Source organism: Danio rerio, chromosome 15 (genome assembly GCF_049306965.1).
Source record: "Danio rerio strain Tuebingen ecotype United States chromosome 15, GRCz12tu, whole genome shotgun sequence".
Classification (NCBI taxonomy): Eukaryota; Metazoa; Chordata; class Actinopteri; order Cypriniformes; family Danionidae; genus Danio; species Danio rerio.
The window spans coordinates 23,370,653-23,392,515 of record NC_133190.1 but is presented as its reverse complement, the minus strand read 5'-3'; the positions used below and the strand labels follow the sequence as shown (position 1 = coordinate 23,392,515).

The window sequence follows — 21,863 nt, the reverse complement described above, 5'->3', positions numbered from 1 at the left end:
GTCTGGTGAAAGCATGTTAGCGTCACTCTGCCATGTGCTTTGGCCTGCCTCCAGCGTGCTGCCTACCCCAGATCTACATGCTGAATTATTGATGCATCTGTGAACGCTGCACTCAGAGAGAGAGAGAGAGAGAGAGAGAGAGAGAGAGAGAGAGAGAGAGTGCACAGAGAGACAGATTAAAGAAATAAGAGCCATCTCGCTGAACCCAACACGGATCAACAACACCAGATACTTTTATTTATTCAGACGCTGCACTGCCTTGTGAACAAGAGCCTGTCTCTCCACAAGAACAGACTGTGCCGCCTTAACACACGGCCAGGCTCTGGGGGCTCTCTCGTTTCATTCAGACAGCAGGGTCTTCAGTGCTCTGCTCGGCCTGTATCGCAGAACCAGGCCTCTCTGAAAACAATGGCGCTCATTTTGTTCCGCAGCTCCATTCAGTGTCCCGTGCTTGTAACGAAGCCCCCGTAGGTTGCGTAATGCGCACCCCTCGCGGTTTGTTCTGTGTTTGGACAAGAGTCACATGCAGCTACTCATCGAATAAGTTTTCAGGATCAAGCGAACAGAACACACGCAACCTCAGGGCATTGCACAGTCATTCAAAATTCATAACAGGTAGTGTTTATACTCTGTTATTTTTGACTGAAATCGCTCAGCTTAAAAAAACACACTCTTGCCCTGAAGCTGAAATATACTGGTAATGAAACCGCTGACCTTCAAAGTGGGTTCAAAGGGATTTTGAGACATTGTTGAGCTTAATGTGGGATAAAATGATTACTATCTCATTAGTCAGCATGCGCATCATGTCAGGTCATCAAAAAAGTGTTTGAACTTTTTTAACTTTCACATATAATGCACATAAAGCAAACTTATTTTTAGATTGTAGTTCACCTATGTATGCACAATATATCTGTACGATCATATTCGTGTATATATATATATAAATATATATATATATATATATATATATATATATATATATATATATATATATATATATATATATATTTTTTTTTTTTTTTTTAATTTTCTTTTTTTCAACTGGTATTAAAGATTAAAATGTCAAATTTTCATGCACATTTTGGGTTGAAAATATCCAAGATAGATTTTGAAGTGTTTACCTTTTAGTGCATTTTATTACACATAACTGTGCTCATGGTTAGTTTAGTTGTAAATTAGTAGGTTTTAAAATAAAAATAACTAATTCAGAAATCGGGGCGACGCGGTGGTTAGCACTGTTGTCTCACAGCAAGAAGGTTGCTGGTTCAAGTCCTGACTGGGTCAGTTGGCATTTCTGTGTGGAGTTTGCATGTTCTCCCAGTGTTCACGTGGGTTTCCCAGTATGTCTCCCAGTGTTCACTCCGGGTGCTCCAGTTTCCCCACAGTCCAAAGACATATGCTATAGGTGATTTGAATAAACTAAATTGGCCGTAGTGTATGTGTATGAATGATTGTGTATGGGTGTTTTCCAGTACTGGGTTGCAGCTGGAGGGGGAATCTGCTGAGTAAAACATATGCTGAATAAATTGACGGTTAGTTCTTCAGTGGCGACCCCTTATGAATAAAGGGGCTTAACTGAAGGAAAATTAATGAATGAATAAAAATGTATAATTATAATATGTTTATATTTAAATTCTCCTTGTTAAAATCTTTGACATTTGTCACCACAGATAAATCTGTCCTTTTTAGGGATGGCTGAAGTGAAACTGACATTTTGTCAGAGTTGAGATCCTGAAGCGCAAGTGTTTCGAAACACTGCACCGAAGCATGATATAAAACACCTAGGTCACATGACTAAGGTATTTTGAAACACCCATGTCACGTGACCAAGGTGATTCGAAACACCCAGGTCATGTGACTAAAGCGAATTAAAGCGCCAATCATTTCAGAAGCGTTTCGAGACCTGGTGAATCTGTATTTGACTGACAGGGTGTTCATCAAAGTGTTTATCAGGATGTCAGACCAATGGTAAAGCAAAACACTTTACAATTACAGAGCATTTTCAAAACTATAGCTGCATCACTCTGGATTCGAACCCATTATGTCTGCAAGTCTTGAAATCTCACTGCTACACTAAATCACTTAAAACCTCATTTACACAATGTGTAGTTTAATACTTCAACATAAAAATGACCACTAGGTGTCAATGTAAGGTTTCGAAATGTTTTGAAGTTTCGACACATGTCGTTTCAACAACTGTTTCATGAAGCCTCGCTTTGCCCCCACTAGTCCTTTTATCACAAGATCAAGTAATAAGATTTTTATAGAAAAGGCTAAATAATGTAATAATTTCTTTATAATTGCCAATGTTTGAACAATTTGTACCGAAACGGGACCTTCAAGACTACCTAGATCAGGGGTCACCAACCCTGTTCCTAGAGAGCTACCTTCCTGCAGAATTCAGTTCCAACCCTGATCAAACACACCTGAGCCAATTAATGATGACCTGAAGCAGCACTTGATAATTACAGACAGGTGTGCTTGGTCAGAGTTGCAACTGAAATCTGCAGGAAGGTAGCTCTCCAGCAACAGGGTTGGTAACCCCTGTCCTAAATTGTTTATAAAAAACCTAGACATTAATTGTTCAAAGGATGTTTTTGTCAGTAACAACAAAAGGATGCGTCATTGATATCTGCTCCTGCTACATTTAATATTACTACTTTTTAAAATGACAACTGCTCTTCTTTCTTCCACAGAGTCCATGCAGCCTGAAATTGCCTTACGTACGGCTGAGCACCCAGCATGTCTCGTGTCTCCTCTACGGCGAAGCGCTACGCCGGTTCGTCTTATACCAGTCACTACAGCTCCTATGGCTCCTCCTTGACTCCATCGCTTGGCTCATACGAGCGGGACAAGCTGCCCTATAAGAGCTCCTCCTCGGGCTTCTCCTCCTCATCCTCTAGCTACCTAAGCTCAAGTGCCAGCCGCTCCCGCAACTACAGCTCGTCATCCGAGCCGGACCGGGGTCGCCCTATCCCTCGCACTGATTTGCTGGGTGGCCGGCGCAGCGAGAGCCTGAGCCGCACTCCAGTAAAGGGCTATGGCTCAGGCCTGAATGGGGGCTCCGGATACAGCAGCTACAGCTACACTCCGGCCCCCAGCAGCTACCTCTCCTCCTCGCCTGTGTCCTCCAGCATTTCCCTCAGTCGCAGGAAGTCTGTGAGTCAGAGCGATTTGACGCACGATCTGTCGGCTCTGGGACTGAGCGAAACCTCTAGTGGCAGTGGCCTAAAGCAGTCCTACCTAAGCCGAGGCAGTGACGTATCTGACTCCTACAGCAGCTCTCGCTCCAGCCTAGGCCTCTCACGGAGCTCCACACAGGAGGGGTTAGGCAGCAGTGGCCTGAAGAGCAGCAGCCGATTCTCCTCCAGCTATCGCTCCACCTCACCCGTCAGAGAGTCTTTGGTAAGTCATGTTTTTTATATTTTGATATCCTTTTTTTAATATACGGTTGAATTCTGAATTATTAGCCTTTCTGAATTATAAGCCCCCTGCATATTTTCCCCAATTTCTGTTTAACAGAGAGAAGTTTTTTTTTCATCACATTTCTGAACACATTAGTTTTAATAACTCATTTCTAATAACTTATTTATTTTATCTTTGCCATGATGACAGTACATAATATTTTACTACATATTTTCAAGAGACTAGTATTCAGCTTAAAGTGACATTTAAAGCCTTAACTAGGGCTCAACTAGGTAATTAGATTAATCATTGTATAACAATGATTAATAATTAATAATTGTATAATTAATAATTGTATAAATAATGGTTTGTTCTGTAAACAATTAAAAAAGGGGGGCTAATAATATTCACCTTAAATTGTGTTTAAAAAAAATTAAAGCTGCTTTTATTTCAGCCGAAATAAAACAAACGAGACTTTCTTCAGAAGAAAAAATATTATAGGAAATACTGTGGAAAAATTCCTTGCTCTGTTAAACATCATTTGGGAAAAATTTGAAAAAGAAAACAAAATTCACAGTAGGGCTAATAATTTTGACTTCTACTATATATAAATCCCTTAATTTGCATCCCTGTGCTCTCTCAAGTGCTACTCAGTATGTGCTGAGAGGCTTCAGAAGTTAGGGAGGTGCAAAATTCAGCTGTTTCAAGTGACAAATCAAGCAATATAACAAAGGAAATCATCTTTTTCCAAATTACATACTTTAAAAGTGTACACTCACACAGGCACTTGACACATGCGAATTAGAGTTTATCATTTAATGCTCTCACACATTCACTCATCAAGATGGATGTCTATTGATTTTGCCATCTTCTGAAGTATTCTGTTGTTCTATCTGATTCTTTTCTGACTTTCCTCTTTTCTGAATCATTGGATTGTTTTGACACTATAGATCAGTAGTGGAAAAATTCATAGAGTGGTTACAAAAATCAGGTGCACATACCATATACTGAAAAGGCTGCTTTGTTAAACTATGAGCTTTAGCAGCATTTTTGTTGTTAAATCCGCATTGTGGTGTGAAAAATGCATTGTGTATGGATTAGGGCTGCATGATATTGGAAAAACTGACATTTGAATATTTTGTTTTTTTACGATTATGTATTGGAATATCTATATCATTTCACATAAGATGACCTAAATAACTTGAAAAGAATTCATAATTTGAGTACATCTGTATAAGTAGGGCTGTGTGATTAATCGAATCATGCGATTAGTTAATGAGGCTGCAATATGATATACAGTTGAAGTCAGAGAAGAATTGTTCAACATTTCAAAACAATGGTTTTATTAACTCATTTCTAATGACTGATTTATTTTATCTTTACCATGATGACAGTAAATAATGTTTTCTACATATTTTTCAAGACGCTTCTATACAGCTTAAAGTGATAAATAGAGGCTTAACTAGGTTATTAGGTTAACTAGGCAGGTTAGGGTAATTAGGCAAGTTATTGTATAACAATGTTTTTTTTTTTTTCTGTAGACTTTTGAAAAAAATATAACTTAAATGGGCTAATAATTTTGACCTTAAAATGAGTTTCAAAAAATTAAAAATGGAAATATCTTGGTTTAAAAGTCACAGACACTGAACAAAAACAGTTAATTTTTAAGAGCTGTCACAGTATTGTTGCCACAGCTCACAGATTATTGAGCTGGAGCTTGACTACAAAATTAAACTGTAAATCAAATCAAAATCGCAATGTCTGTCAGAAAAATCGCAATTAGTTATTTCCCTAAATCACACAGCCCTACTGCATAGTTTAGCTCCAACTTCCTTCAACACACCTGCCGGGAAGTTTCTAGTATACCTAAAAAGAGCTTGATTAGCTGGTTTTGGTGTGTTTAATTGGGGTTGGAAATAAAATATGCGGGACACTGGCCCTACAGGGCCAAGTTTGGACACCCCTGCCTGGTATAAAACTAACAATTTGCAAGCATAGATGAATAATTGAACAAAGATAAAATATATACAGTTGAAATCAGAATTATTAGCCCCGTTTACATTTTTTTCTTCTTATTTAAATATTTTCCAAATGATGTTTTACAGAGCAAGGAAATTTTCACAGTATGTCTGATAATATTTTTTCTTCTAGAGAAAGTATAATTTGCTTTACTTCGGCTACAATAAAAGCAGTTAAACACCATTTTAAGGACAAAATTATTAGCCCCTTTAAGCTATATTTTTTCTCGATTGTCTACAGAACAAACCATCGTTATACAATAACTTGCCTAATTACCCTAACCTGCCTAGTTTACCTAATTAACTTAGTTATGCCCTTAAATGTCACTTTAAGCTGTATGGAAGCGTCTTGAAAAATATCTTGTAAAATATTATTTTTTGTCATCATGGCAAAGATAAAATAAATCAGTTATTAGAAATGAGTTATTAAAATTATTATGTTTAGAAATGTGTTAAAAGAATCTTCTCCCCGTTAAACAGAAATTGGAGAAAAAATAAACAAGCGGTCTAATAATACATGGGGGCTAATAATTCTGACATCAACTGTATATATATATAAATATTGTTTTGTGTCTTTTGGTTCATTCTGTATTAATGAAATGTAAAATAACACTGTATTGACTTATTCTCTGTGTACGAACGGCAACAGCCATTTGAATCTTTTTGGCTCGAGACTTACAGTCTCGTTCACTTCCATTTATTTTTAGATGTTGAAAACAGCTTGTTATGCTGCTTAATAATGCAGACGGACATTTTCTTATTATTTTATTCTGCTTTGTCTGTTCAGTCATGAACACACTTGTTTGTAGAGCAAGTAGTTTGAACGTTTTCTGCCGTTTATTAATATTTCTCCCATAGGCAACTGAATCGGAAGTTCAAAAAGACTTCCACATTGAAGAATAAGGTCAATAGTCTTCATTGTATAAAACGTTAAATACAATTAATCTTTGTTAAATTTATAAACTTTAGAGTTACTTAGTTTAAATTGGTTTGATATTTTGGTCACAGGTCTAAAAAAATATTGAATGAAGATCCTTCAGTCTGTTAGGGTTAACTTTACGATGACTCCACAAATCATGCTCTGAAATGTGGTTTCTAGAGATTATACCAACTCAACATTGCAAATTCACACATTGCAGTATGGATGCTGAAATGATATATTGTGCAGCCCTAGTAGAGATGTGGTGTTAGAATATTATAGTTAGATGTCTAGCAACCTACGGTCGATTGCATACAACAAATTCACTTTGCTAAAAATGTTTGTCAATGTGTATAGTACTTCACACAGTATGGAAATATATGTATGCATAGCACACTGATATGTCCTGCAAAATTTCAAATCAATATTTTAAACAAATTACACAATAAAGGATAAATATCAGCTATCAATGAATCATAAAGAAAATAGGTCATGCTAGTGTTCAATCCTGAACCTACTCTGCTAAATGTATACCGTATGTGTGTAAATGTGGATGTCAGGCTGTTTTGGTCACTCCAGCTGGATTTATAGAGCTTCAAAAGATGAATTGAAATATTTGCTTACTTATTCCGCTATGCTAAGAAAGCTCTGGTGGTATTCTTTAAGATTAATTGCTGTTTATGCCATTAATTAAGCTATACTTCTCAACAAGGGAGCCCAGGCTAAATGAGGAGCGCTGAGCTGTAAGGTCTGTCTGACTTTAAAATGATTAGTCTGGTCTGCATTAGTTTACACATGAGAATTTCAGCAACTAATCAGCTTAACGAGCGTAAGTCTGAGTGCTTTTGTCAACTCAATTTAAATATCACAGTAATGCTCTAGATATCCAGGCCACTTATGCTATGCTAAAACCAGGCTGAATGCAAGAGAATTAGTGGATATGCTCTATGATTCTTTCTGTCCCACAGGGGAACACAAGAACACCATTGTTTATCATTTTTGTATTTAAGCAGAGTGGTAGTGTTTCATAAAGTGGCTAATTTTATTGATAGCATGCAAAATAAACCTGTTATAATCTTAGCTGGTGTTTTCCTAATGTTGCCACAAGGGGTGCTATAGTAAGTGTGTGCAAGTATTCTTTTATGTTGTGTTTTCCTGCATATCTTGCACAATACTGAATGTAAAAGTTAAGTGTTCATAATTATATTCACATAATATTGAAAAATATAGACTTTTTAAAAACTTTCACACAAAAGTGTTCAACCAATATTAGAAAAAAATATTTTATTTAGGTCAGAGATGTCCAAACTAGGACCAAAGTTCGCCCATGGTAACTTTGATTTGGCCCTCCATCCCATCTGGGAAGAGAGGGAGAATGATGGCGAGGTTTGGGGGAAATGCCTTTAACAGAGATTGCCATTTCTAATTTAACTTTTTTTTTTTAACTGTTGAGGTACAAATACGCAAACTGAAATTAAATGTTTCAATTAAATGTTGTGAATAAATCTGAAAAAATAAATGAATAAATGCAGTCACTTGATGCATAGCGGACATTGCAGAAGACATTAGCAAGCAAGTCTTCATGTTTTTTATTATAAGATGTTCATTATAATATTTACAAAAATTATAATTATTAATACAGTTAAAATAAATAATAGCATCAATTAAATTTATTATAAAATTATTTAAGGAATTATAAAAATAAATTAGAAAATTACATTGACAACTTCATTCACAGTTTGCTGTATTTACCTTCGGCCCACCAACACCAATCAAGTTTAGTTTTTTCCCTTCATAAAAAAAGATTTGGGCACCCCTGACTTCTATTATTTAAAAAACAAAATGGGTAAAAAAGGCACAAACTTTTTTTAGAATTCTGTTCAACTTTATTTTATCCAGAATAATGGACAACCATGAGCTATATGTAGTTAAAGCTAGTAAAATTGAATATTACCACATGCAGAGAAGGGGCACAAGTACATATGACGGTTTATATGCCCCTTGAGTACTGACGTTTGTTACCACCGCAGTGCTTTTGTGTTCTTATGTAGTATCAATTTCTGGCCTAATATATCAGTTTTTGTCTAAAATATTTGTGCTGACCAAATCAGTTTGATCAGAGTGAAGATAAACGCAGGGTGTATGACTAGCCTTGTCTCAGGGTACAGTTGAACTATTTTGTGGTCTCCCAGTCGATGGTAGTGTAATGTTACAGAGAGTCTTTGCATGGCTAGGCCAGCATTAACACAATCTCCCAACCACAGTCTGCCTCTTTCAATTCAGCGGTTTTATTAATGATGCCAGTCTGTCTCAAACTGAGACTTTGCACTTCTGTGTGCCAAGGAGTAAATAATTCCTGTCACGTTTTCTGCTACCTGGTCATTGTTCCAGGTTTTTTTTTTTTTTTTTTTGCAATAAGGGGGTTTGTTAGAATGTTCTGCCTGTGTTTTATATAAATAAAACCTGTGACATCTGTTTTGATGAGGCTCAACCCTACTAACTACAACCTACTCTTTTTTTTTGTGTGTGTGTGTGTCCTTTTTTGGCAGCAACAGTGTATTTCAGAGACTGCCAAGAGTTCAGAACTTTTTATTCTCTTCACATGTGGTCCTTAAAAAGGAAAGCGAGTGAAGACTGAATTCTCCTTCTGAGTACAGCGTGTCCCTCTGGTGTTTTCCTGTGTTCAGAGATATGTGTGTGGATGCTGGCTGGCAAATGATGATTTGTGGTTTACACACTGCGGTGTTGAATTTCACACAGTCAGTTTTAGTCATCACATGGCCTTTTATCAGGAGAGCATCAAAATGTGCTGCTGTTTACACAGCATATTAAACCAGATCAGCAGCATTTTAGAAAGGCTCTTCAGCAGGAGCAGAAATTAACTTTTATAAATGGATTTCAAGGGATGGATTTCTTTTTTTTGCTCCATATCAAGACAGTTTATGCAGTCACTAAAGCTGTCAGAATATTTTCTTAAATTGTTGCAGCATTTTCAAGATAAGAGATATTGTGAGTGGCCAGAACTGATGAGTGAACGTGTGTGCTCAAGCCATTTCCATTGGCGACAAAACTCCTCTGATTGGCCACTGCATTCAGAAGCTCAACAGAAAGAATGGCTTTTATTAGAATGCAAAGTACTGCAAATGTTTAAAATGAAATGTACAACATGTCCAGATGGTAGTCTGCATTCTTTTTCAGATTATTTGCAATAGTCATAATAGTTTAAATGTGCCTTTTTTTTCTGACCCTGTTTTCTGTACACTTCAAAAGTTGCATTTTTTATACATTTTTATTGTTTTAAAGACAGCTGTACCCTGATGGACATTACATAATTTGGATTTGAGCCATAAAAAATGCATACTGTAGAATCCATCTTGTTTCCTTTACGTTTTCACCCTTGTTGTGCTCAGTAGCGTGTCGAGAAAGTGCTTTCACTAGCTGTTTGTTATATACATTGACTCAGTCATAATTTTGCACAGGTCAGTGTGATCCTTCTGGCTCACTGAAATGCCACTTCAATAGCAGACACCCAACTTCCTGTTTCTGTATAAACATAGATTAACACCCTCAGCATTCTTCAGTGTTCCTTGACTTTAAATCAGATTCAGTGAATTGTGCCATAAACAACACATAGCCGGAAGCAAAAGCAGTTCTCTGTCATAAAAAATAGATTCACCGAACAACATGGTGTCAAATGAAACGTAATTGAGCAAAATCAAGTTTAATGCAATGCGACAATAAAGGTCTTTGTCACTTGCAATTTCTGTATCTTATGAATTAAAATGTTGACAGTTTCTGTAGTAGGGCGACGGGATGTGTGGCCTTCATGAGAGACTTTAATCTCTTTTAGGAGACATTCATGTACACATAGTGTGTATCCAGAACCAGGTTGCAGCCGATGACATTTGGCCCACCATCTCTTAAGAGCATAATGGCTTCAGTCTGGCTTCAGTCTCTTTTGGGGTTTAGTGTTTAGTGGTTCATGCCCTGTTCCAATTTCTCTGCCACTTTTACAGGCAAAGTTTAATGCTTCTCTCTAATACTTTAGTGAGGCACGACAACTGAGCTGAGTTGAGAATGGAGCCCAGCCCAAAAGACTAGACATATTGTCCCACTTTTGTTGCTTTCACTATTGTTGACAGTTGTTCTGTTTTCAAATGTCTGGCAGTGGATCTGATTATGTGTCCTTTAGACTGAGAAAATAGCAAACAAGGGTTGTTCGACTCTCAAAAATGTAGCCTGTAGCTGTCCATTATTTCTATGGCACTTTGTGGACGATACATATTTACTTCCAAATTACATGATCATTAAAAATGATGCTGCTCAGTAGTGCAAATGTGTGTAGTGTGACTTACAGCATCAGCTTATTAACTGTTAAAATGAAAACATAGTTATTATTCTGTTGTTGAGGGCCAGTAAATTATTGGAAATTATGTTACTTCATGTATTAAAGTTCAGTTCAGTAACACTTTCATGGTTGTGAATGTATTTGTCAAGTATTGACTTCTTGTTGCGCCAACGGCTGGCCACTCGTAGTTTGTAGCTTTGGTTCAAAGTGCATAACCTACGCATTAACATATTGTCACAGATTTTTGCCCCTTAGGTTACACAGATTTTGTTTCACATGTAAATACATTAACCTTATTTCTCTGTTTTAAATGTGCATATATTAGTCTAATGTGTTTTCACACTAAGTTAATTTTACATTTTCAATTTATAGTTTATAAAGAGCAAATAATTTAACTTGCAAAGAAACACTCTCAAAAGAAAACAGCACTGATGTAAACTACATTTTTATATTGCAGAGTATAAGGAGGAAGAGTTTTGACAGTGTAAAACTTACTACTCCTGGGGTATTCAAATTAATTTTAATATGGGTCACTTTTGGTGCTTCACACCTTTTCATGGGTCATAAAAATAAAAGTTGTTTGTAAAATATTTTCTCTATTTAAAAACAACACAGTAGCGAAAGAGACATCACTTATGTTTGATTGAATGTTTTCTTGCACAGCTGGATGTTGACCGCATGAAAATACTTGTATGCATTTGCTGAAACTGATTAGCTGAAGTCACACTGAAGCGACTGCCAACAAAGGATTCTACTTGGTCTTAAAACCTTTTTCAATGGGTTATTTTCACTATTTATGATGGCATAGGAGCTCATGAGCTCATGTAACAGGCGATTTCTGGCAAATTCTGGACCTTTGTCAGTGAGGGGTGGGTCTTTTGAACCACCCAACCCCCCCTGGCTACTGGCCTGAGTTAAGTTATAATTACATTTTAAGCATATCTTATCACAGAATAATATAACACATACTTACACATTACATTCATGTACCAGACTTTTTAAAGTGACTTAGGATTGTTATGTATATTATTTTTTTCCCAAAAACTCTCAACTTGCGCTACTTTTTTTTTTTTTTTTGTCAGTGGTGCTTTACTTGAGCATGATGATTTTTCAGTACTTTTTCCACCTTTGCTTATCGTTTGAAAGTTTAAAAGATACAACTAAACATTTTATTTATCACTAAAACATACCTTGATGAAAGGAATGCAAGTTAACATGTAAAAGATACAGCCTATTAGCTTTAAATACTGGCTTTAAGAAGGTCCTTCTTCCCACTCCGTCTGAGGTGTCACTTCACTACAACAGAGCACTTTAAATCGATTTCAACATTCCTTGTATGCTGTTTTTAGCTGCATAAAAGGTTTTCTGAAAGTGCTCCATTTAAAATGACTAATATGTCCTTGACGGCACACGATTATTGTAAATCTCCGTCATTGTGCCGTGTTTAACCTGCTGCCCTCAGTGACGTCGGATGCGCGCAGCAATGCCCGCTCGCCGAGCTCGTGTGGGCGGGACGGACAGTAGTGAAAAGAGATGGAGCCGCGCGCAGCCTCCAGCTTGACAGCTTCACTTCTCAACACACGCTCGTCTCGTGAAGGATTCGTTTTATACCTTCGCCAGCAACTTTATTCGTTTTCTGCTGTGTGAAAGTGTGCTGTTTATAGTGAGTAGATCAGGGCGCAATGTTTTATTCGTCCTCAATGTCGCGTCGCTCCGCTGTAGAGGTCGTTTCCTGATCAACTTGAAGGATAATTCTGGATTAAAAAAAGAACGTTGGAGCATTTGATGCCAATCGTCCACAGTGTTGATTTCTAAATGCTGGTGTTTATTCACCACAGAAGGATTCGTTGATTATGCCAAGCATGCGACATTCATATACAGTGACAATACCAGAGGAGCCACCTGCGACTGCGCTCTCTCTTCTCAAACAAGACATGAGGAGGAAAAACTCTGTGTCCGGCTCCATGCTGGTCTCCACATTCGTCGGGCTTCTTATTAATCATGCCAAGGTATGAATACATAGCTTTAACATATATTCATTTAAACGCACCAGTCTGTGTTTTTAATTTATTTTATTGTCAGCGTTGTTAATGACACACATTGAACTATTCTCTTATTTGTAACCAATAGAAAACGTTTGTCATTGACTACTGTCTTGGTTTGTAGTTCAAATATGAGCATGTATTCAAGTTGACTAGCATTCCTATTCATTAGGTTGGCTGCTAGTGTTTATTTATTACTTACTACTAACTAACAAACACCCTCAATCAATTTGTTTTTGTAAAACTGAAATATACAACCAGTATTGATTATATTAAAGGTTGGCCATAAATAAATATTTGATATCCACAGATTTTACTAGCAAAGAATTAGGACTTCATATGTATTAAACACTTGTGGCTGTTTGCATACTGTAACCAACAGATGAAAGGTGGTTACTGTTTGTTTTATCTTTAAGGAAAATAAGGACTATGGTAGTATAAAAGGGATAAATGTTAAAGCATGAATGCAGTTTGAGGCCCATTGAATAAGCCTTAAGAAGTAGTTCATGCTGTGATGTCATTAATATTGCACAAAACCAACATCAGTAAGCTCGCTCTAAGTCTTTGTGAGGGATCAGTATTCTGACAGGTCAAAGCTTATGTAAGGCTAAATGAATCATTTTGCGTTTGCTCTTGCTGAGCATTTACTTACTTTAACCAACGACTGCTGCGTGCTGGTGTACTGCTTTAAGATAAAGTGAAAATTCTAATGAATAAGTATTTGCATAATAAAAAGTGATTGCATAATAAAAAGTACATTCCAATTAGAGCATCTTACATTGAATCTAATCGAGTAAGCACATATATATTTTAATATCACACTACATTGTTTCTTTGACGTGAAGCAACCGAGCAATGCAAGTCAGTGGCAGCCTGCATGCAGCTCATGCGTGACGCACAAGGCTGTTCAGAACGGCCATTCATTGTTACGTAATGAGCAGAAATCCCATTAGAGCTCCCTCCAGCAGCCGGAAGCAATCTCAGTCCCGCCCCATGCCACCAGGGTCAGAACCAGCCTGGTGTACGAGCTTTACTGTTGAGCCTTCATTACCTGCATCACAAATAGTTTCATTGTCACAGAATGTGCTCAGATATATTTACCACAACCGTGTATATTTAAATATACATAATTAACCTCCCATTTTTTTATTACATTCACAATGCAGTGACGTGCTTCAGCGCAATCATCCTCTCTATGCACATTTCTGAGTCACTCTCTCTGGTCACCTTTTTTAGCTGGTGATGTGACAAGTATGTGATTGAAGGACATTAAGTACTAGTGGTGGCTTTATCTTGCAGTTCTGAAACAGGACAGTCTAGACTGACCGAGTGCTTTGTACAAGACATTAGTGTGTGTTCTTAGTACATGGAAAAGAACCTAGTGCTCCTATCTGATTTATATGCACTAGTTAAAGTTTTGTATCAACTGTACTGTTGTGGAAAAGGTCTGGCACTGAAGACTGAGTATTCCTGGTAAATTCAGGTTTTCGGTGTTCTAATAGTTTCATGGAAAACGTAAACGAACATTCAGCTGTAATTCTTCGGCTGGGAGTGTAGGACAGAATACTAAGTTGACATAAAACAGAGTATGAACTCTAAACAGTACCAGACCTCTTTAACTATTAATAATGTGGGTCAGTCTATGCGGATGACTGAAAGCCGCCGGTCTAGGCATTTTATCTGGGCTTTTGCTCCACATTTTCCTCTCACAGCAAGCTGTTATAAAAGCAGGATTAGTCTTCCCTCACCTCTAGCGGGGCGTATGCCGAACAGAACACCGTGACCCACTTACACATTCTCCGGCCACCAGAGGAATACAGAAAAATACTATAGTAGAGAAGGATTTGACATAAAAAACTACTTTTTATCAATAACGCAAGGCAAAAGCACTCATGTTATTATGTTATTATGTAAATACTTTATAAGACATGGATATATTAAAACTTTATAACTAATGCAGTGAAATGCCTGTTTCTGCCTGGTATCAACATTTTCTGCGATGGCAAAATGTGTGTAAGGCAGCAAAGTATGAATTTGTTTGCGATGCTCTATAATGATCATGTTATAATGAGTAGGTGGTCTTTTGTACACTAGCTGTTTGAATGCATTCAACCATATGAACATCTACAAAAGCAATCTAATCAGTTGAGCTTTTTTCTTTTCATTATTATAAACAGCATATGTCTGCTAGACCTTATAGTATTGTCAAGCCAAACCCAATCTCTTTGGCATCTACAACTTACATTGCTACATTTCCGGTCATTAGAGATGGCAAAAGTGCACAAATCCATTACTCAAGTAGAAGTACAGGTACTCATTAAAACGATGCTGGTAAAGTTGAAGTACTCACCACACTTTTGTACTCAAGTAAAAGTAAAGAAGTACGGCCTGAAATTTGCTCTGAAGTAAAAAGTATTCATTACTGCTACCTGTTTTAGTTTAGAGTTTTTTTTAGCCGTATTAGGTTTAAAGATCAGAGAAGTACAGTACAGTGTGGTTGGAAGTGGACAAAACCCCATTTAAATGCCAGATCTGAATAGAAATGTGTGTTGTTAACCTGTGATCTGGTCGACCAAAACACATTTTAGTCTATTACCTGGAATAATCATAACATTAGTCATGTTTACATCGCTGATTCTGTCTCATCCACGTTCCTCATTCCTGCCGTTACCATGGTAAGCCTAATAAACAAGCCTACATACGGTGTGTGATCAGAAGTTAAAAAAGTCGAGCACTGCAGCACGAAGGCACGCGATGACAAGATATAACATAGATCGCACCACAAAACACATTCAAATGAAAGTAACGAGCCCAATTTTAAAATTTAAGGAGTAGAAAATACAGATATTTGTGTAAAAATGTAAGGAGTAATAGTAAATAGTCAGATAAATAAGTAGTGGAGTAAAGTACTGATACCAGAAAAATCTACTTATGTACAGTAACAAAGTATTTGTACTTTGTTACTTCCCATCTCTGCTGGTCATAAGACAAGAACATCATTATTTAATTACACACACTGCGCTTATTATTATTTTGAAAATATTGCATATTTTAGTTTGAGGAGTATGCTTACAGTCATTAACTCTTTTTTCATTTTTCTTATCTCACTATAGTTTAATGTATAACTATTTGTTTTGTTAAATGTTGTTCATGCAATTTGGTGGAAACTTTTATTATAAAAAATCATTATCATCATCGTTAATTATAGTTTTTAGAAAGAAAATCAGAGTCCACTATAATCTGTATCAGCAGTGCACATTTACAAGATAAAATCAGAGATTGGAATCGGCCAAGGAAACTACTATCAATCAACAATCTCTACTATATTCAGCACTTTCCATGTGTGATCTCTGGGATAAAAACATTTACAGTTTACATATGCATAAGGCAGATGCTTTTTTTTCCAAAGCTTCTTACATCTAATTGAAGGTATATCAACAATCTTGGCATGGTTAGTGCCACGTTCTACAATTTGAGCTACAGGAAGGTTTTAAAAATCCATTTTGATATCAGTCGGTGCTAGGGGGGAACAATAAACCCTTTTCACATTTCCAGGTTTCTCAGAAGTGGAAGTCATCATAGTTACGAAAACCTAGAGTGCAGTAAATGAAAGAATACAACAATTTTTTTTTACAATCCTATTTGCTCAAATAATAAAAGAAAAGCTCCACGATGATGTTATCAAGACTTACAGAAAAAGGAAAAAAGTAAGACTGATGACGGCAGCCAGAGGAGAGAATAACGTTAAATTTACGTTTCTGTCTCATAGACGCTGCATCAGAAACGCCTCACACAAGCTGTAATTCGTGTTTTGTAATTTGAAGAAAAGATGATATACTACATACATAAATACATATAAATTTTCGTACATTTAAAAAAAATCTAAATATTAAAAACTTTCAAGGATTTAAGTAGCTGAAGACTGTTAAACGCATTATAACAGGCTTGTGAAAAGGGTCCATGTATCGTTTGAGCATCGATATCACAATTTGTCTATCTGCAATAGTCACATCACAAAATTCAATTTATTAAAGATTAAAAGATAAAGATATTAATAATTTTTATTATTTATACAATGATTGTTATTTTACATTTGATTATTCAATACTGATAGACTCCCCAGAAAACCATAAAGCCTTGTTTATTTATTTATGCGTGTAATTTATTATACTTTATGCAGATCTACTGCATATATAAAGACTTAATTACCCCAGTCGATCTCCAAATAGAGATATTCAAATCATCTGGAGGAATTATATTCATATCGTAATCTATATCGCAGCAAAACAAATTATCGCAATGTCTGACTTTTCCAATATCGTGCAGCCCTATTCGTGTCAAATATTTTTTTTTTCAACAGAGATATAATCATCAAGCTCAAGATGAGGGCTGGTATTCGCAACTTTAACTGGTTCATCCAGAGCTTCTGAAGGCACTTTTCACCCTGACTCCAAGTAATGAAAGTGTTGTAAACTAATGAGAAAGTTATCAGCTGTAGGGTACATCTACCACTATATTGAGAAATGTCCACAAGCTGCTTTGGCAACAACAACTGTATCGTCTCATTTCACACAGCAGTGTATGTCTGCGACATGGTGAATCACAACAACTTAAAATAGCTTAACTTTGCACAAATGTGTTCTTGACACGCAGCAGGACATGTATTCGCCATCTGAGGATCATGTTCATTCCTCAGAATAAATTTGGACATATTTGCAGATGTTTAGATGGTCACGTTTTCATAAGGTTTCTTGGTTAGTGCTTTTAAAGATGATGTGGTCATCAGAGATGGCTGCTGGGATCAGTGTTGCCGTGACAATGACAAATCAGCCAATGAGCGGACTTCCCATGTAAAAGGATTCTATTTTTGGCAGGGCTGATATTACTCTGCAGAGTAGCTGGGGAGCCTGTTCCTGTGAAATGGGTGTTCAGTGTGCATTTTCCATGGAAAGATGGATTTAGATAATACCCAGTTAATGAGTTATTTAAATACTTCTAGTATGATACAGTATAAACTGCCATGAACTGTTTGTTCCCCAAATATTGACTGCTGTGCCACCGAGGCGGTCGGAAGAAATTTGTTCATTATGAACATCCTGGCCAGCAGCAGGTAAGTTCGTCAGAGTTCCAGCACAGGGCGGATCACGTTTCCCCTCCCGTGCTTGGGCACGACACAAAACAGCACAGTGTCAGATTACTGTCCGGTCTGCTTCAGCGCTCTAGCACCTCCACCAAAACACAGATCATATGGAAATTTGTATCTCTGTTTCCTGGAACCAATGAGAACATTGACAGTCAAATTTAACACTGCTTGGCAGAACTTATTATTTTGAGTTTTGCCTGAGGCCAAAAAAGATACCTGCATAGATTGTGTTGAAGGTTGCCACACATATTTGCTGCATTGACTGTCTGTCCACAACTGGCAGTGGACAATTTTTGGCTCTTCTAAATATGAAATAACTTAAAAGGCCAACTATACAGAATGTGTGTTTCCACTCCACTGCACTTTTTTCCCATTGTTTTGCTGTGTGAACACACGCTAGACAGACATGTTTAGATGCGGTGTCAAGTCAAAATAAATGTCACTTTTCAAAAACGTACATCTCAATGCCTTGTGTTTTTACAGAAAAATGTTTACTGTGTAAATCTCTGACACAAGATAAATGATTTAGAAATATGTGACTAGCTGACTTTTGCTAACATTTCATCTCATCCATCTACTTTTTTTTTTTCTAGAACTCAAAGAGTGCCCAGGGCCTGGTCGGGCTTCGTAATCTGGGAAATACAGTAAGTGTTTTTAATGCTGTTCTTAAAGTCTGTATAAACCAGAAGTTTTATTTTGTTTGTATTGTGACACAGTTTCTAGAAAATCTGAATATTAAATGACAAAACAGTGGGTGTGACTTGTTCTACCGTGAGCTGAATAGATGTAGTAAAGTTGGCATTTCATTCAGGAAAATTGGGAAAGTGTTTTGGGGAGAGTTATTACAATCTAACAGACACCTCCTGCTCACCATTTCTGTTTGTTGTCAAAACTGACAGTTGGAGCTCCGTGGTTTAATATATCCACACCCAAGAAGACAGACGCAAATCTGATAATTTAACTGAAAAATAAAATACAGGAAGTGCATTTTCTGATTTCAATTAAAGATTAGAAGAGCTTTTTTTTCTTAATGACACACACAGATGAATCATTCACCACAAAACTAGCAATATGAGCTAACACAATCATATGGCTAGTTTTAATTTCTTGGGGACTTTAAAGGTCAAGTTTGTCACTTTATATGGGATTTTTCTTGTCAACTTTTGGATCAATCAGTTGTGTGACTGGATCAACCTGTAGATTTTAGAGCTGCTTGTTGTACAGAAATGACACACTACGCCTTCAGAATGTGTTAACTGTCATTTGCATGTTCGCACGCCTAGGGCAAATCATTTCATAAATCAGATCAAATATCATTGTAAGTGTTTCACTATTGGCCAGTTTCCTCATTCACTTTTTTTAGTCATTTAGTTTATAAATAGAGAGGTCACATGCAACACATCCAACATGCAAGAAATAGATGGAAACTGTCAAATCCCACGATATGCAGTTGATAGAACCAAACGGCATGAAGCAGAATGTTTTCATATCACTTTCACATTCCTCTGTCTATTTCCATTTGGCAAGATTATTTTTCATGATGTGTCTTCGCTCTTGCCCTCACTAAACTTGCTTTTGCCAGGCAACAGTGTGTGTACAGTCCAAAAATAAACTCTTAAACATCACAGTCAAGTCTGCTGCTGCTGCTGTAAAACTCTAGACTAATGTGTCACTTTGTTTTGTGGCTATCTTTCCAATATCTGCTTAGTGAGCGTGTACATGCTATCCTTTTTGTAGGGATGTTTATATGCATTTAAATATACATTATATTTGGGCTGTCAAAAGTAACACTTTAATTATAGAATTTATGTAACTAATTAATTAAAACGTTTCTCTTTCTCTCTATTTTTCCCTCAATAGTGTTTTATGAACTCCATCCTCCAGTGTCTTAGCAACACACAGAGCCTGCGAGACTACTGTCTTCACAACTCCCACCGCCGAGACCTCAACAACAACAACCGCACACACACTGCTCTCATGGAAGGTGAGTGCGAGCAACACTAAACGCCTCTTGCCTCTTTCACAGCGGTCAGTGCTTTTCTCTCTGTAAACCGAAAGCCTCTTTTTGCTGCTTTCAGAGTTTGCCAAGCTTATCCAGACAATGTGGACTTCCTCAAGCAGTGAAGCTGTCAGTCCCTCTGAGTTCAAAACACAGATTCAGAGATACGCCCCCAGATTTGTGGGCTACAAGTAAGTCTAATCCTACGTCCATCTTATTCTGCTCGAAGTCCAAGCATCGTAATGTCACAGTACTAGGCCTTGCATATATATGTGCCCTCTCATAATTATGTAAAATAATGTTGTTGTTTTTTGACAAACTATACAAACTGTTGTTTTACTTTTTCCCTCATTATTGGATTTAATATTGTACAATATAATGTTAAAATGAATGAATCAAGTAGTATAAAGTATTATTGCATTAATTTATGTTAATGGCCAAAACATAAATTATAAGTAAGTAAATGAAAATCTTATAATGTCTCGTATGTCAATAGCTAGCTGTAGTTGTGTTATGCTTTAAGCTGTTTATGTTATCTCTCCAGTCAACAGGATGCTCAGGAGTTTCTACGGTTCCTGCTTGACGGCTTGCACAATGAAGTAAACAGGGTCACGGTCCGGCCACGGGGAAACACAGAAGATTTTGACCACTTGCCGTAAGTGTACTATACTTATTTTCCTCCATATATATGCAAGATTTTATGATTTATGGATCTTGTTAATTCTTTTTAGTGATGAAGAAAAAGGGAAAAAGATGTGGTCTAAGTATTTAGAGAGAGAAGACAGCAAAATTGTAGGTAAGTAAACATTACACCAGTGTTTGTAGTATTATTGATATACTATTAAATTAGCACTGCATTACAGCTGAAAGTGTTTTCGGTGTGTTTCTTAATTAAGTGTAACATCGCTATGTGTCTGTCTGTCCTCAGATCTGTTCGTAGGCCAGCTAAAGAGCTCTCTGACCTGCAGCGAATGCGGTTATTGTTCCACTGTGTTCGATCCCTTCTGGGATCTTTCCTTACCTATCGCCAAGGTCAGTTTAGCTAGTTTGTACATTACAGTGTTCATTTTGGCATTTGCAGAAATGAGTGGGTGTTAATGGTGTTCTTCTGCCTAGAAGGGCTATGGAGAGGTGAGCCTAATGGACTGCATGCGGCTCTTTACAAAAGAAGACGTGCTTGATGGGGACGAGAAGCCTGTAAATCATTTCATTCATTCCTAACATTTTCAAAATGCAGAAATGGATATGTATTAAATGTTTTAATGTTCCTCTCTTATATCTTTTTTCCAGACATGTTACAGATGCAAAGCCAGACGGCGATGTACGAAGAAATTTACGGTTCAGAAGTTTCCTAAAATTTTAGTTCTTCGTATCCTTCATTAGTGGCGCCTGCTCTGGTTGCGATGTCGCTGGTGGTGTGTTTGTAAGCACTTTTAAGATGCGGGCGGTGTTTGTGTGTGCAAGAATGTGCTGATGGCTTAGTTTGGTGTAGGTCAGCAGTGTGGTCAGTCTCTTCTCCTTAACCGCTTCACTTGTTCAGATCTGAAACGCTTCTCAGAAGCCCGCATTCGAACCAGCAAACTGTCTACTTTTGTCAACTTCCCAATGAAAGACCTGGACCTCAGGGAATTTGCCTCTGACAGAAGCAGTGAGTACAGGCAAAACAAGAGTTTTCCATTTCAGTTCTAGAAAGAAGGTACAGATCTCTAAATCATAGTAGAGATCTCTATTGTTTCTTTCAATAAGTATAACTGAACCTCTTTCTTGTGACAAATGCTGGGTCTGCTTAATCCCAACCACTTATTACCATTAAAATTCAGTCAACCCAGCCTGCATTAGTTTTTTCTGTTTCTGATTATTTGTTGTACAGAGATATGAGCCTTAATATGGAAGAAAATATCTGTTATAACTTTCATTTCATAGTAACTTTAAGCAAGACTTTTTAGTTAAAAATGTGTTGCATTCAGGCTTTATAACTTTTATAACAAA

The 21,863-nt window shown here is 37.0% G+C and overlaps 1 protein-coding gene across 10 annotated transcripts in view; it reads left to right on the top strand.

Moving 5' to 3' along the window:
* The window catches only part of usp2a (ubiquitin specific peptidase 2a), a 38,939-nt gene that overhangs the window by 11,113 nt on the left and 5,963 nt on the right, over positions 1-21,863 (top strand). For 4 of the 10 annotated variants that reach the window (XM_068213538.2, XM_073923010.1, XM_005157515.6 and 1 more), the window contains exons 3-12: positions 2,697-3,405; positions 18,469-18,519; positions 19,736-19,859; positions 19,954-20,065; positions 20,419-20,529; positions 20,606-20,670; positions 20,803-20,906; positions 20,994-21,071; positions 21,165-21,243; positions 21,415-21,522. In XM_068213538.2, the coding sequence (XP_068069639.1) occupies positions 2,743-3,405; positions 18,469-18,519; positions 19,736-19,859; positions 19,954-20,065; positions 20,419-20,529; positions 20,606-20,670; positions 20,803-20,906; positions 20,994-21,071; positions 21,165-21,243; positions 21,415-21,522 (1,495 nt within the window). In that variant the 5' untranslated portion in view covers positions 2,697-2,742. 10 annotated transcript variants of the gene reach the window in all.